Raw genomic sequence first — 14,388 nt, 5'->3', positions numbered from 1 at the left:
AGAAACCCTCCACTGGGCAGGGTTTATATTTTTGGTCATTGGCAGTATGAAGGCTTACAAATATGGCTAAATTGGCTAAATTGTACATTTTGCTTCTGATCACATATCACACTGAAACTCCTTCCTCTCTTACTGGACAAACGTTCATTTTGAACTGAAATTTCTTACTATCCTGGCCAAAGACATAGTTGTAACACACATGACTGACAAACTGCAGTGTTGTCTTCAACTGATCAGGATCAGCTCACAAAAAGTAAAGTTAATGCACAAACTGTCCGTGGCAGAACATGTGAAAAGACCTAAAATACTTTTCTTCTTTCAGAATAACTTGAATTGTTTTGTAACCACTTCAACATGTCATTAAAGTTCTGACATAGTGATTAAACAAATTTCACTGAAAAATGGTGCCACCGAGCACAACATACATGCAGTACTTACAGGATGGCATACTCTCATGACAGAAATGTGATGGTCATCAACAGTGTATATTTCATCTTATACATCTTTGTAAATGCTGGCTTCTGTGTGTTTTTGCTTGAGGAACAAGAGTTTCTGAGAGTTTTTGATGCCCAAATCATAACTCCACAACTCACTGCCAGATGAAGAATGGTTGCACACAGTAAACATGCAGGTTACATGCAGCTCAAGATCCACTCTCTGATCTGGAAAGTCAATGGCCGACTGTGTTGAGTTCCAAAATGTCAGCAGCTCATTTTGGATACGGGGCCAAAGTCAGGGAGTGTATCTTCTAACAAGTGTGCCGAGGTGAAGGACCGTGAAGGCAGACATAAACAGACAGATAGCACTTGGGGAAACCCACATTATAAGACAGATATGCACCACCACAGAAATGACACATTTAAAACTCACTGCAAAAAGTCAAAACATTAAATATTATTCACTCTTTCTCTAAGCTATTGACAGTTGATGGTAAGCATTTCATACTTATTAAGGCTACTTATTCGTAGGCAAATACTCTTCTTGATACTTACCTACAAATAAGCTCAAGCTGTTTGGTCAAATGTAAAAACATATATTTTTGACCTGGGCAAATTGGCTGTATCTGGAATATTTTGGCTTTATTTTTGTAGATTTTGTAAGTGGGGATGTGTGATCCATCTTTATGTACAGTCTATGGTGGAGTGTTACAGTAATTCCCATTCAGTCTCTGCTGATTCAGAGGTGCTACGCTCAGGTCTCTCAGAGCTAAGTTACCTGGCTGGGCTGCTTCTGGGAGGCCTGCTGCTGGCCCTTAGCAGTCTTCTCTGGTGAGCCAGAAGAGGACAAGTGGCGAGACTTGGTGTGGGATCGCTGAGCAGAGGAGCTGGAGCTGCTGCTGGAGCTCTAACAAGAAGATGCATGAACAAAAGATTTGTTAATATTGACTGGCTGGGATTAGGCATTGGCTGAAACACATGTAGGAGATACGGCATTCGTGTGATAGCAGCTCCAGCACTGAAAAACAGGCAAAAGCATCAGATCAAGCAGCCATTTTACTCCAAGTTGTTTAACCGCGGCAGGAAATTAGGGAAAGACAATTTCCATTTCCTAGGACAGCGAAAGTAATGGCCCCCCTTTCATTGAGCATTAGCCAATCAAAGGGAGAGTAGGGGGGTCGTACCTTTGCTATCCAAGGATTCCCATATTTGCTTGAGGTAAGATATACATTTGAGTAGTTTACACTGTTATAAGTGGGATTTATTAGTCATCATTTCTAATTGAAATTGGCAAAAGTTAAGATACCTTCAAAAAATACTTTAATGATATCAACGACAGTGTTAAAGAATACTAGATGGTATTAAGCAACATTGTCAAAGACATGACTGAATGCACGCAGACAGGAATTAGCGCTCAGTGACGAGAAATGAGGCAAAGATTTGTCTGCATGAGCTGTATGGAGCAATTTATGTAAGAAAAGGATGTTAAGGGAAAAAAAACAATACTGAAGTTTCTGGTATATTTTGGAAAGAGCTTGAGGTGTCATTAAGACAGAGCACAGACACACTCTAAAGGGGTGTACATCACTAGCTGGCTAAAGCTAACATTAGCACAGTTGGTCCATTTTGGCAAACAAATATAGACCATCCCACGGTCCCTTTTTCCTTTGCAGATAACACAGGGCAAAATCGTTTTTTCATGATCAGTCTGAACACACATTTAGCTTATTTGGCACTTGTCCCTTAAGCTGCCTTGAGAAATTAGTTCACTGCATTTGTCACTGAACCTAAAATGGAAGCCATTCTATGTAGAAAATACACTGAACTTTCTAGCCACATGGAAGAAGAAGTACAATGTCTCATTACCACTGCATGGTTCAGCTTGACTTGACCCTATGTGATGCTTGGTACCAGATGTTTTCCTCAGTTTTGTTCTCCACTGCAGTACATGGTCAATGTTTTTTGAGCTGACCCTCATAGCAACTCCACGAGAAACTGCTGTGACATTATCTTCAACACAAAACAGTGTGTGTTGCTCCACTCTTTCATTGGCAACCAAATAGTGAAACTGCACTTTGTCAGTTGATCATGACATGGTTTTGCAGACTGTCAGGTTAATGCAGGATATCCATGCAACTGATGATTCTAGCTACCATTCTCTCTGACCAGTCAGTGGTCTTCAGTGGTTTAACCCCACCTTCTACGATCGACTCAGTTGACTTGGATTCTTGACCAAGGTGGTACCAAAAAGGTACCAGGTACTATCCCAACAACTTTTGCTAATGGAAAACCAAAAAAGAGCAGTTCCAAGCATGTTGAGTTGAGTCACGCTGGCATCATGCAGTGTAAATGAGGCACAAGTCAGTTGTCCCTCCTGAATTACCCCCTACATTGCTTGACAACACAAAATGAACGATGGCAATAAAAAAGAGAATCATAGAACATAAAACATATGTCTAAAGTCAGACAGTCAGTGTAGAGAGCCCACCACCAGCCCAACATCTCTGAAGCAAGCGAGCTTTGGAGGCAGAGGAACATCAGACCTGTTTCTTGATGGAGGGTTTCCCTGTATCTTGTGAAGGCTGAGGTTTTGCCCTCTTACTCTGAGGAGGATTTGGGCTCTTGAGGATCTGAGAAGCTGGCCTCTTGGACGGGCTTCTCTCCCTTTCTCGTTTGACTTTGCCTTTAAGCTGAGCTCTATCAGTGGAGTCAAAGGAAGAATCAGGAGACTGAGGAGGTGAGGACACAATGCTGGATGGGGAAGAAGGGGTAGACATGCTGTCCACACTGATTTCCAACTGTTTAATGGACTCTTCTAGACTGTCAATAGAATCAAACGCACTCTTGCAGAGCTTCTCTACCCGACTATGGGACTTTGAGTTTCTGGTATCAGAGGATGGGGAGACCTTGATGTCTCTGTCAGTGGCATTGCCTTCGCCAAAGTTGAATTGCTTGGTACTGCTGATCTCAAACCTCTTAGATTCTTTGGTTTGCTTCTTTGTGTCCTTCATTGGCTTGCTGTCTAGTGCTATCTCCTCCTCTTCCTCATATACAACAACCTCAACAGTCTTCTTTCCTGTTTTGGCTGTCCCTGTTCGAATGGCCTGGCTAATTGCAGCCAGTTTGTTTTTCGGGAACTTAAATTTGAATTTCCTTTTGGTCTCTGGCTTTTTAAGCAAGTCCAGTTTGCCCTGGTCTTGGTTTTCAGGAATTGTGCCATTATTCCCTGAAGGTCTTTGATGTTCCATATTAAGAGAATTCTGACCATTTCCTGTAACATCTTGAAGGTCTGAACCTGCATCGATTTCGGTGATGCAAATTTTTCTCACGCCCTGTTTCTCTTCTTCCTGATTTGTCTCTTCTTCTTCCACAATATTTTCTGCAGAGAGAATCCCATCAAGATCTTCTTCACATTCAAAGATGGTAGACAGACGCTTGTAGGCTGACTGAATGTCCATAGGCTCATTCAAGATTACGATTATAGGTTTCTTATCAAAGTCATTACTGTCCTCGAAACCTTCATTCTCGTTATCTAGGTAAGTAGCTTCACCAGCGCTGTCCCAGGCGGCAGTCTGCATGTCAGAGCCACTTATGGTTAGGTCTTCCTCTTTCTTAAGTCTTGGACTCCTGGACCTGGAGATTCTAAGGCTGATTTTACTAGTCAGAGGTGGTGGAGGAGGAGGTCCCTCATTGTCCCCAGTATCAGGGCTCAGGCTACATCCTTCCTCTGTGTATTGTGATTCATCCCTGGATACTTGCTCTGTTGCCTCCTGGTTCTGCTGCTTACTGCTGGGGCTGTAAGTCGAGCTGGGTGGAAGTGGGGGAATTTTCAGAACAGGAGTAGAAGCTGCACAATCCTGAGCTGGGATTCGGGACTTATCCTGCTGGGACTCTATCAAGCTATCTTCTGGGGTGTTTTCTTTTTGTAAAGTTACAACTACTGTTACATTTGGCTTTTTCTCAGCTGGTACCTCTTTGACAACTTTTTCACTTGTGTGGTCAGGACTTGTGATGTCAGTAGCTTGAATGTTTTCTTTTTGTAGAGTAACAATTGTTGTAAACTTGACTTTCTTTTCTGCTGTTGCTGGGGAGCACCCCTGTCCAACAACCTCCTTGGTAATACAATCAGGACTTTTCACAGGAGTATCAATTTCTTTTGGTGAAGTTGTAACTGTAATGACCTCCATCTCCTCTACTTTCTTTTGGGTTGGTGTTGGTCCCTCCTCATTCTGGACAGTCTGAACATCTTTGACATCTACAAGTGTAGGTACCTCTATCTTCTCTGCTTTCTTTGTAGTTGGTGTTGGTTCCCCCTCATTCCTCTGGACAGTCTGAACATCTTTTAAATCTAAAGGTGTAAGTACCTCCACCTTCTTTAGTGTTGCACAGTTTGATGAAGGCATTGGTTTAATCACCCTTTCTTCAGCTTCCTTTTTTTCATCAGGGTTTACATTGTCTTTCCTAACTTCAATGCGTTCTTCAAATCCAACTACCGTTATGAGTTTAGGAGGGCAGCCATTTGTGATTCCCGTCTGATGAGCTGACTGGTGGTCAGATGTTGCTGGGTCAGAAGGCTTCAGATTTGTCAATTGTGATGTTGGAGATTTCCTCACCTCTCCTTTCCATTGCTTATATCCACCTGACAAATAATTTTTATTTGACAGTTCTTTGGTCACCTATAATTAGAGAAGGCAAGATTAAACACTTCATTAACTTAAGAAAAGAAATTGAATTTAGTCTTATGTGTCCTAGTATTACTAACAAATACACATCAATTATTTGTCTTATTGAATCCTAAACTACATAAAAACCTTTAAAACAATAATCAATGTGATAAAGTTCTTGTTCTTACTGTCATTTTATGGTAAATACAAAACAAAATGGAATATTGTATCCAAGTTTCACATAATGGGTGACAGACAATCTTCAAGAGGCACATGCAAATCCCTAAAATCTGTGCATGTGCTGTGCAGTAATTTCAGTAACTGCAGCAATAACAAACATATACCCACTTATTGCTGGCTTGTTCCTGATACTTTCTAAAAATTGTATTGATGTTCTTGCAGAGTGAAAACAGTGCAGATGGTTGTGTTGTGTGAGGTACCAGCTTAGACTGTATATAAAATGGATGACATGACAGCTCCCTGAAGTGAGGCTTTTCAGTCTCAATTGCCCCCTGGTGTGTGACTGCAGTATAGGTCATAAAGCCCGCCCCACGATGTTAGTGAATGGACATAGGCCAAACTAAAAACTAAAAGGACACAACTAATACATTTTTCCCACGTCACTAAAGATTTTCATCACCCTGTTATTTGTTCAAGTGTTTGTTTTAATGATATGTTCAGTTTAAATGAGTTATTGAATTATACAAAAGTGGGCTTTTCCATCATGACTGACAAACCATGCAATTGCATTCAATGGAGCTGCTCGCAATTGGTTGGATGGGTGCTTTGGTGGGAACTCCCCCATTGCGGATATCGCTACTGTCTAGATGCGGGTTCTCAATGACATCACCATCGCAAAATGGTAACGCCCATATCCCAGATATTTTAACCACACTTCAGCATTGTGGGGGTAAGTGGGGGCGTGTCATCCATCTTTATATACAATTATGTATTATGTATGATCCTGAAAGTCCAGTTTGAGGTACAGATCAGTGAGTCTGAAGGCTTAACAGATGCCAACCCTGCAGAACAGTTTAGAATATTTATAGAGGATTTCACTACTTGGTGAAGTTATTACAAACGCAACAAAGTGAGGAAAAGTAGGAATATGCAGTAAGCAAGTTGTGTTTTTTTGTGACTCATGTTTACTTAATTAGGAACATTTTGAGCTTAATTTGATATTACAACAACTGTGGAATCGATCATTGCAAAAACATTGCTTTACTCAATTTTTACTACAATTTTAACTACTTAGCTGACTAACAAAAGTGTCTCATGTCGTGCTCACTCCATGTCATATTTATACTAAATATTAACAGCCTTACAGTAGTCTTTACAGTTGGAGCTGTCACTGAGGGAGTCAGGAGGTCAGCACAGCCATTACAACTGAAGTAACTGCAGTGCAGAAAATGGCTTGTGATACCCAGCTGCATTTTTGTTAACATATAGATTGTCTTGATATGGTTCTAAACCAGTTTTTATTCTGGCCAACACCGCAGCTTATGTCACCTTCTTCAATAACAGATCTCTGTCTTACTGTAATGAGCTGGAATGTAAGATTTACATAGAAATTAGGTCTACTGACAAACAGGAGGGAGAAATGTACCTACAGCTTACAAGTGGGAGTAGATGAGCCATTAACAGTCTTAAAACCAGCAGCACCTATTTCACGTACCTGTTCAGTCCCAGCTGTTTGACTGTTGTCATTATAAAGGTCTTATTGGAACAAACCAGAATAATTCACACATAATAAATCACACATAAAAATTTAACATCACATTGCAAAAATTGTACTGTGTAGTACAGCTCGGCTTGACTCGAGGTTATGGTACAAAGTACTTCTCTTGATATTGTGCAGATAGTACATGCTCAGTGTAGTTGGGATTTTTAGTGTAACTATTTCATGGCATCACGTTAAACTGTTGTGACATCATTTTGTGTTACTTTAACCTGTGTTTTACTAACGATGTATGCAAGGCTTTTGTTTATGCTGTATTGTTATGTGGATGTATGTTCAGGCATAGTGTGATCCATCCCAGATGAAAGGAAATGAAAGACTTGAGAAACCAAAGCAGGGTGGAGAGCTGAAGTTTATTAATCCAAAAAGGCAGGTAGAGAGTTTAAACAGTTCAAATAACCAAAAAGAAAATAAAATAAAGGACACACTGCAAGAAGGAAAAATGTTTTTGTGTGCACAGTTGGAAGAGTTAATTTGGCAATGTTTTCACTGCTATGTTTTCCACAAAGGACACAGGCCTGGCTGTGGCACTAGTTCAGTTTTTATGAATTTTTGATTTCCTGACTGAAAAATCAGAAAAAAATGTAAAGGAGGTTTTTTGTTTGTTTTTTTCATAAAAGGACAGCTTCAGCGTGAAAAAGGGTGAAAGAGGTAATGACATGCAGCAAAGAGCCAAGGTCGATATCGAATCCGTGGCTACTTCATACTTGGAGCAACCATCCTACCAGGTGAGCAACTAGGTGCGAAATATGGCTTTTTAGAATCGCTTGAAATACCACGCCATATGAATGTAAAAACTGTGCAAAAAATGTACGTTTTTTCAAAATGTACTTGTTTCCATAAGGCATATTTTATATTCACAATTTCAAATATGTGCAATTTGAGGGTTAATGAAAACTTGCCTACTGTTACTCCAGATCACATGGATTACTTTGATGAGTGCAGAAATGTTAGCTGGTGCGAGTTAGAAGCAAGAACATATTCACTGCAAACCACAAATCAGGTGAGCAAACACAATGGGAGCGAGTCACACATGTGCAAGTCACATGCAAGTCCCAAGTTACCGCGCTGAGAAGCAAGCAGGCAAGTCAAGTCATTGCTCAAGTTAAGCAAATCACACCAATCAACTCGTGAAATTCTGATGACTGAAAGCTAACGTTCGACCTGTCAATAAGCTAAAAAGACACACTCATGTACCTTTCTTTATGGGTTTTGTAGTGAAGGATGAGGTTGGATGTTTTGGTCATGTCACTGACTTATAAGCTGCAGACCTTGCATACTACTATTCTCTTCTCCTGTCATCAACCACATAATCATTCAACCCAAATTTTGTTATTTCAGGCTCTGTGATAGCTGCATCGTGTGTTGACCTGTTTCATCCTAGCGGGTTGCCAGGTTTGCGCGCACTGCACTAGAAATCATCCGACCATGTTTAAAAAACAAAGTTCTTTCAAGTTATCTGCCTCAAGTCCAAATCTAGGACAAGTGTAGATGAGAACGACCCAACTAAAAATGGAAAAGTCTTCCTTTGTGTTTAAAAAACTGCATTAGTATGGTAACATTGTAAAAACGATCCTCGTGTACACGGATCCACAAAAACTGAAAATGCTGTAGTATGCATGGCAGGCCAGCAGCTGGCGGTCTAACTTTATAATGACACACCACAGAACAACACCACACACACCGAAGTGCGGCCGTGACGTCGCTGTTCTCACAGGATCCGCACATTGCCAGTTTACACACTGAGAGAAGGGGTTGTGTCTTCAAGAAAATTACACTCTTGAACCCTGTTTCAAAAGCTTTAAGTTTTGGGTCCTTATATGCCATTGTCATGTAAAAGGAAGGCCAAACTATAGCAAAAGTTTAATCTTTCATGCAAGAACAATTACTGTGTCAACAGCTTTTAAGGTTCATGTCATGAATACCAAGTCAAAGTCAGTTTATAAATATTTGCCAAACAAGTCTCAAGTCCTCAAATTTGTAACTCCAGTCTTACTTGAGTCAAGTTGTGTGACTCGAGCCCCCTACCTGAAAACAATGACTTATATAAATAACTGGTTGAAGAAACGGTGGGTTTAGTTTAGTTAGAGATGGTTAGAACACACATTCAGATTTTTAACTCATTCGCCACCTAAGAATTACAAGGTTCTATCTGCTTTCTTAGTGGTTATGAGATATCAGAGCTTCAAAGTTTTGCATTCCAAATACCATAAATGATATTAACCCTTGTTTTCTATATAAAAAGTCCAAAAATGCATAATGGAAAAAACCACATATTGTTAATAAGACGTCACAGAATAAGAATATATGAACAAATCAATTTTGACAAAAATGTCAGATAGAACCATATAATTCTAACGTGGGGCATTGTGGATTAAAACAATCTTTTTTGGCAGAAAACTGTCCTGCACACTGTGATGTGGATTTTACAAGTCAGGTGACATTTTTCACACAAGCACACAATGCTTAGGGGAGTCAAATTTTGAGGTGTGAGTTATAAGGTCTATTGTGGTAATTGAGTCATGAATGTTTAGTGCTGTTAGACTTTTATTTTCTCTTTTCTTTTTACCTGAGACTCCATCTCACTGCTCTGGAGCTCAGAGGCAACCACGCCTCTGCTCCCTACATCCCTCACAGGGCATTTCTGAAACACCTGGGTGAGAGGGGAGGGGGGGTCCATGGTGGGGGTTAAGAGGTGAGGTGAGAGGATGGAATGAAGTACTGATGATTTTAGTTTAAAAATACTGGCTGAGTATTTGATGTTTAAGTTTAAAAAAACAGCTGACTGCTTCACATACCTGCAGCTCTTTCATGAATTTGTTGTCCTCCTCCTCATCCTCCTCATCCTCCCTGTTTGCTACAGCTGTAGCGACAGTGGAGGTGGAACCAGCCAGAGGTGCGGGAGCACACATCTGGGGTTTGGGTTTGACCTCTGGTGGCTGTCTTGGGGGTTTGGGCTGAGGAGCCACAGGCGGCCCTTTGTCTTTTTCTTTCTCCTCCTCAGCCTGAAACAGATTCATGAAGTGAAAACAGCAGAGAATTACTGAACTGCTTTGTGTTGTCTGATTGCTGTTTCTTAAAGAGGAACTTCACCCATGTTAAAAATTCATACATTGTTCATATGGTCCAAGATAGTCCAAAAATAATAGTAAACATGAACAACTCTCTCCCATATCCAAAAACTAGTGCTTAAACTCAAATTTATAATGTCATAGGGTATAAAGCCTGGAGCTGCTCCACTGATGATAAATTATAGATTTTACTTATAATGTACTTTACGTTTGAAACAAATCCCAAAGTGCTACGAGATAAAAACATTAGTACAAAAAAAAAACAGATAAAAAAACAAACAAAATAAAAGCAAATTAAATTGTCATAAATAGAAGCATAAAGGCAAGTAGAGCAACCAGCAAGACGTCCCTTAAAAGTCATAAGTTCTGCTAAAAAGTAAAGTTTTGAGTCCCTTTTTAAAACACTCAACAGTCTGTGGTGCCCTAAGATGGTCAGGGACGGCGTTCACAGACGAAAGATGTAGATGACACTGAGAGCAGCCAGGGGAATGCTCTCAGTCATTATGTTTACATGAACAGTTTAGTGGAGCTACGGTTACAGCTCCATTAGGTCATTTGATTGGAAAACTGTCCTTATCCCAGTATAAAAGCACTGGGGGAGAATCCATTCATTGACAGAAGTATGATGGACTCCACCATGCATGGGAGATATGCCCTCTTTGAGTCAGTTGCTATAATTGCTATTTATATAGTCTATGATATAGACTGCATCACAGTCACAACTCTTTATTTACAATAACTTTGGGGTATGAAACCACCACGTCAGGTCTATATATAATCAAACAGCACTGAGTAAACTCTGTCTTCATTGATTAGTTTTAAGCTGCATTAAAAAAAATCAATATCAGCTTAAGTGTGCACTGTATATAGAACATTTTCACTGCTTTACCTTGCTGTAAGAGCCCTTACTGATGGGGGTTTGATGCAGTTATATCAAAAACACCAGACTGAGAAAAACGTTCAATCATTTTACTCCAGTGAACGGCAGAGTTGCTGCTCTACTACTGCCTCAATCAACTGTTAAGGAATGTAAAGAGGAGACAACATTCAAATATAGTGAACACTTAAACTTATATTGTTTAGGTGGCTAAAGTATGTTTTACGGACAATCCACAGCAGAACATCACTTAGCTTCCGTGCCGGTGTTGTGAGACTATACTTTATTTATCAAAGGGGGGTGGCTTGAGAGTAACTGCACAGTAGTGATATCCAGCGATGGGGGAGTTCCCACCAAAACACCCGTCTGACCAGTTGTGTTAGTTTTAGTCGGACTAACACAATACTTCAACTTTTTCTAACATCATGTAAACATATTCAGCATTTGGGAACATTTTCTGTCACAGAAACTGAGAACTCTACTTTAAAACAAAGCTTATTTGGGGATAAAAAAAGAAAACAAATACTGTGGACCCACCTTGGGTCTGTTGAACTGCACTACACTTTTGTGGGTCCACAAAATTAGGCTCCCGTTCACTGTCTGTGAAGCAGCTCCAGACTTTTTGACATCACAAGTTAGAAACTGCTTTCTCAAGTTTCTGGTTTTGAGAGAGTGTAGCTCATGTTCTCAGATACTGATTGAACTTTGCTGGACCACATAAATAACATTCTGAAATTCTTAATTTAGGTTTTCCACAATAAGAAGAGCCACAGCCTTTAGTTTCAATATTTTGTGATGTGTTTCTAATAATAAAAGCTTTATCAAAGTCTCTGAAAGGATCAGAGTCACTTCAAACTTATTTCAGCTTTACATGTGCATCGTAAAGCAGTTATTGGGAAATATACTCAGGCTGGGATAATATATCATCATCATCATCATGCCAGAATTTCAATGCCCTACTGATCCTCTTCTCTGTACATTTTTATGTACAGAGAAAGAGTGCTAAGAGCAGAAAAAACATGAAACTGTAAAATATTTCAATTTCCCATCTAGTCATCTACTTGCAAGCTAGGACTTTGGACCCTTTCATTTTTGTACTTATGCTATGTTTTTCAAAAGTATAAACAGTGGTCTTAGATTGATGCCTACACACACATACCTGGCCTCCAATTAGCTCTTTCCTCGTGGTGATTATCACCTCTCCTGACCTTCCTGTGGTCAGACCTGAACTGACAGAATGGAACCTGAGAAGACAATAATAAAAACTACAATTACCACCTCACGGTTGTATGCCTTACAGTTTACATCCAGGTTTGTGAAAACATGGATGCTTCATACACCCCCCCACAGCACAAAAGATACCTAAGATCAGAACAGTTTAATGGTGATTAGTGTCACCAATTCAGTATCTGACCAAATGTCTCTCCATCTGTTCCTGAGATATGATGTTGAATTATGGCCAGAAAGGTTTTTTTTGCAGAACATTATGATGTCACAGTGAATGTTTGTGCCAAATTTGGAAAAATTCTCTCAAGGTGTTCTTGGGATATCATGTTCACAAGCATAAGACAGACCAGGTCACAGTCACCTTGACTTTTACCCACCAAAATCTAATAAAATCATCATTTGGATGTTTGTGCCAACTTAGAGGAAATTCCCTCGAGGTGCTCTCGAGATATTACGTAGACAAGAATGAGACTGACGAGGTCACAGTGACCTTAACCTTTGACCACCAAAATCCAATTAGCTCATTGCTGAGTCCAAGTGTACATTTGTGTCAAAGAAATTCCCTTGAGGAGTTCTTGAGATATCACGTTAATGAGAGTAGGATGGACAGAAGAACGACAGATGAACAAACAACCCCAAAACATTATGCGCAGAGGCACAAAAAGAGGTTATTAGTCTTAGGTACGGCCACCAGAAAGCCATCATCATTGATGAACTGACCTTCGTGGAGGAGGAGGTGGAGGAGACTTGCCAGCCCTGTCCGGACTCTGCTTCATCTCTCTGTCCACACTGGTGCGGCGGGGTTTCTCCACCTGTGGCCGGCCGCGGCGCTCTGTACTGGGAGAAGCTGATGGAGAAGCTGAGGCAACTGATGAAGGAGCAGTTGACGGAGAAGCTGAAGAAGGAGGCTCCACAACAGCTGGAGGAAGCTGTAAAGCTGCTGTTGGAACTAAACACATCCAAACAGAGTGATGTCATTTAGTTCCAGTAATAAAAAAATATGTGAATCAACCACTTAGTGCCACAAACAAACATCTTTATCAATCATCAAGATCAATCAAGATCAATCATCTTTATATCCATCTTTATATACAGTCTGTGGATAAAGTATCATACCTGTGTGTGGGGGTTGTGACTGGATGGAGTCCACCTCATCACTCAGCTGTGAAGGTGTGTCTTCCTGCTGTTCCACTGAGGCTGCAGCACAAACACACACAAACAGAGCTGTTTAAAAAAAACAAAAACAAAATGCAGTCATTGCATGAGGCTTGTTGTGTCTTCAGTGAATGGTCACCTTGCAGTGTCAGGTCTAGAGCTGCATCCTGCTCTGATTTTGATACAGAGGAAGTGGTCTGTCCCGACGCAGAATCAGAGCAACCCTCTCTGGTGTCCGACACATTTAGATCAGGGATGGCCTTCATCAGGCTGTCCTGGGCCTCCTGGAGGGCCTGGTCAAAGTCAGTGTTGTTGGGTGGAGGCTGACTGGAGTCAGTGCTGGCTAGACTGGTGCTGGACTGGTTCATACTGCCAGTTTCTGTGGTCAGACTGCTCTCTGGAGTTTGTCTTTCTGTAGTCTGAGGAGGACACACAGAATCATATTGTAGTTATTGTAAGTAAAAAGTTATGATTGTGATTCAGTCCATATCATAGATTGTAAAAATAAAAAGATCTATAGAAACCAGCTGAAAGAGGGAGAAGATGATATCTCCACCTGCAGTGATGAAGTCAGACATGTTGTTGTCAATAAATGGATTCTCCCACGGTGCTTGTATACTGGGACAACGACAGGAATCCAGTTAAATTATCTAATTGAGCTAAACGTCACTACTGGATTACTGAATGAAGCGTGTGCATATGTACTTAGGACAGAGTTTTTTTTTCCCTTTCCAAATTTCTGCCTACCCCTGCTTTAATAGAGTGGCGAAGGGATGACGGGATGAGTTAGCATCTCACTGGCTCCCTCATCAAAACTGTATGGTATTTTTGAATGGAATTTTCGATATGCTAATGACCTCAAGTTACACGTTTCGTTCAGCATGATAATCTTCACAGATGAACACCACTTTTGTGGGTTTGAAGCATAAATAAAATCGCTAGAAGCAAAAAGCAAATCATTCAACTTCTGATTTGATTTAGCGCGCTTAATTTTCTACAAAACTCTCTACTGTTAGCGTGACCTGATCTAGCTAATGATCATGGCTATCAAGTGCAAGTCTCACGAGTAGTTTCTGTGTCCAGTGTGATGACACCTGATGTCCCCGACACTGTAGTCCGATTTAGCCACTTGTTAGCAACCGCCTTTTTTAAGATACGTAAAACCTTAAAAGTTCAAAAACGGGGTTTATATGGACGTTTTGCAGAATAAAATGTCTAA

The 14,388-nt window shown here is 40.5% G+C and overlaps 1 protein-coding gene across 2 annotated transcripts in view; it reads right to left on the bottom strand.

The window, feature by feature from the left end:
- LOC121951855 (sickle tail protein homolog) overlaps positions 1–14,388 on the bottom strand; it is a 117,594-nt gene that overhangs the window by 8,736 nt on the left and 94,470 nt on the right. Inside the window, exons 17-24 of one of the 2 annotated variants that reach the window (XM_088085019.1) lie at positions 13,309–13,588; positions 13,131–13,211; positions 12,735–12,963; positions 11,947–12,031; positions 9,638–9,844; positions 9,409–9,492; positions 2,981–5,113; positions 1,216–1,344 (exon numbers count right to left, since the gene is read on the bottom strand). In XM_088085019.1, coding sequence (XP_087941145.1) covers positions 1,216–1,344; positions 2,981–5,113; positions 9,409–9,492; positions 9,638–9,844; positions 11,947–12,031; positions 12,735–12,963; positions 13,131–13,211; positions 13,309–13,588 — 3,228 coding nt within the window. The remainder of the gene's footprint in view (positions 1–1,215; positions 1,345–2,980; positions 5,114–9,408; positions 9,493–9,637; positions 9,845–11,946; positions 12,032–12,734; positions 12,964–13,130; positions 13,212–13,308; positions 13,589–14,388) is intronic. The other variant, XM_042498341.2, reaches the window with a different exon arrangement.

Source organism: Plectropomus leopardus, chromosome 12, assembly GCF_026936395.1.
Source record: "Plectropomus leopardus strain MGB_pleo_1.0 chromosome 12, ASM2693639v1, whole genome shotgun sequence".
NCBI lineage: Eukaryota > Metazoa > Chordata > Actinopteri > Perciformes > Serranidae > Plectropomus > Plectropomus leopardus.
The sequence above is the reverse complement of the archived record's forward strand: the minus strand, read 5'-3'. Positions and strand labels throughout refer to the sequence as shown.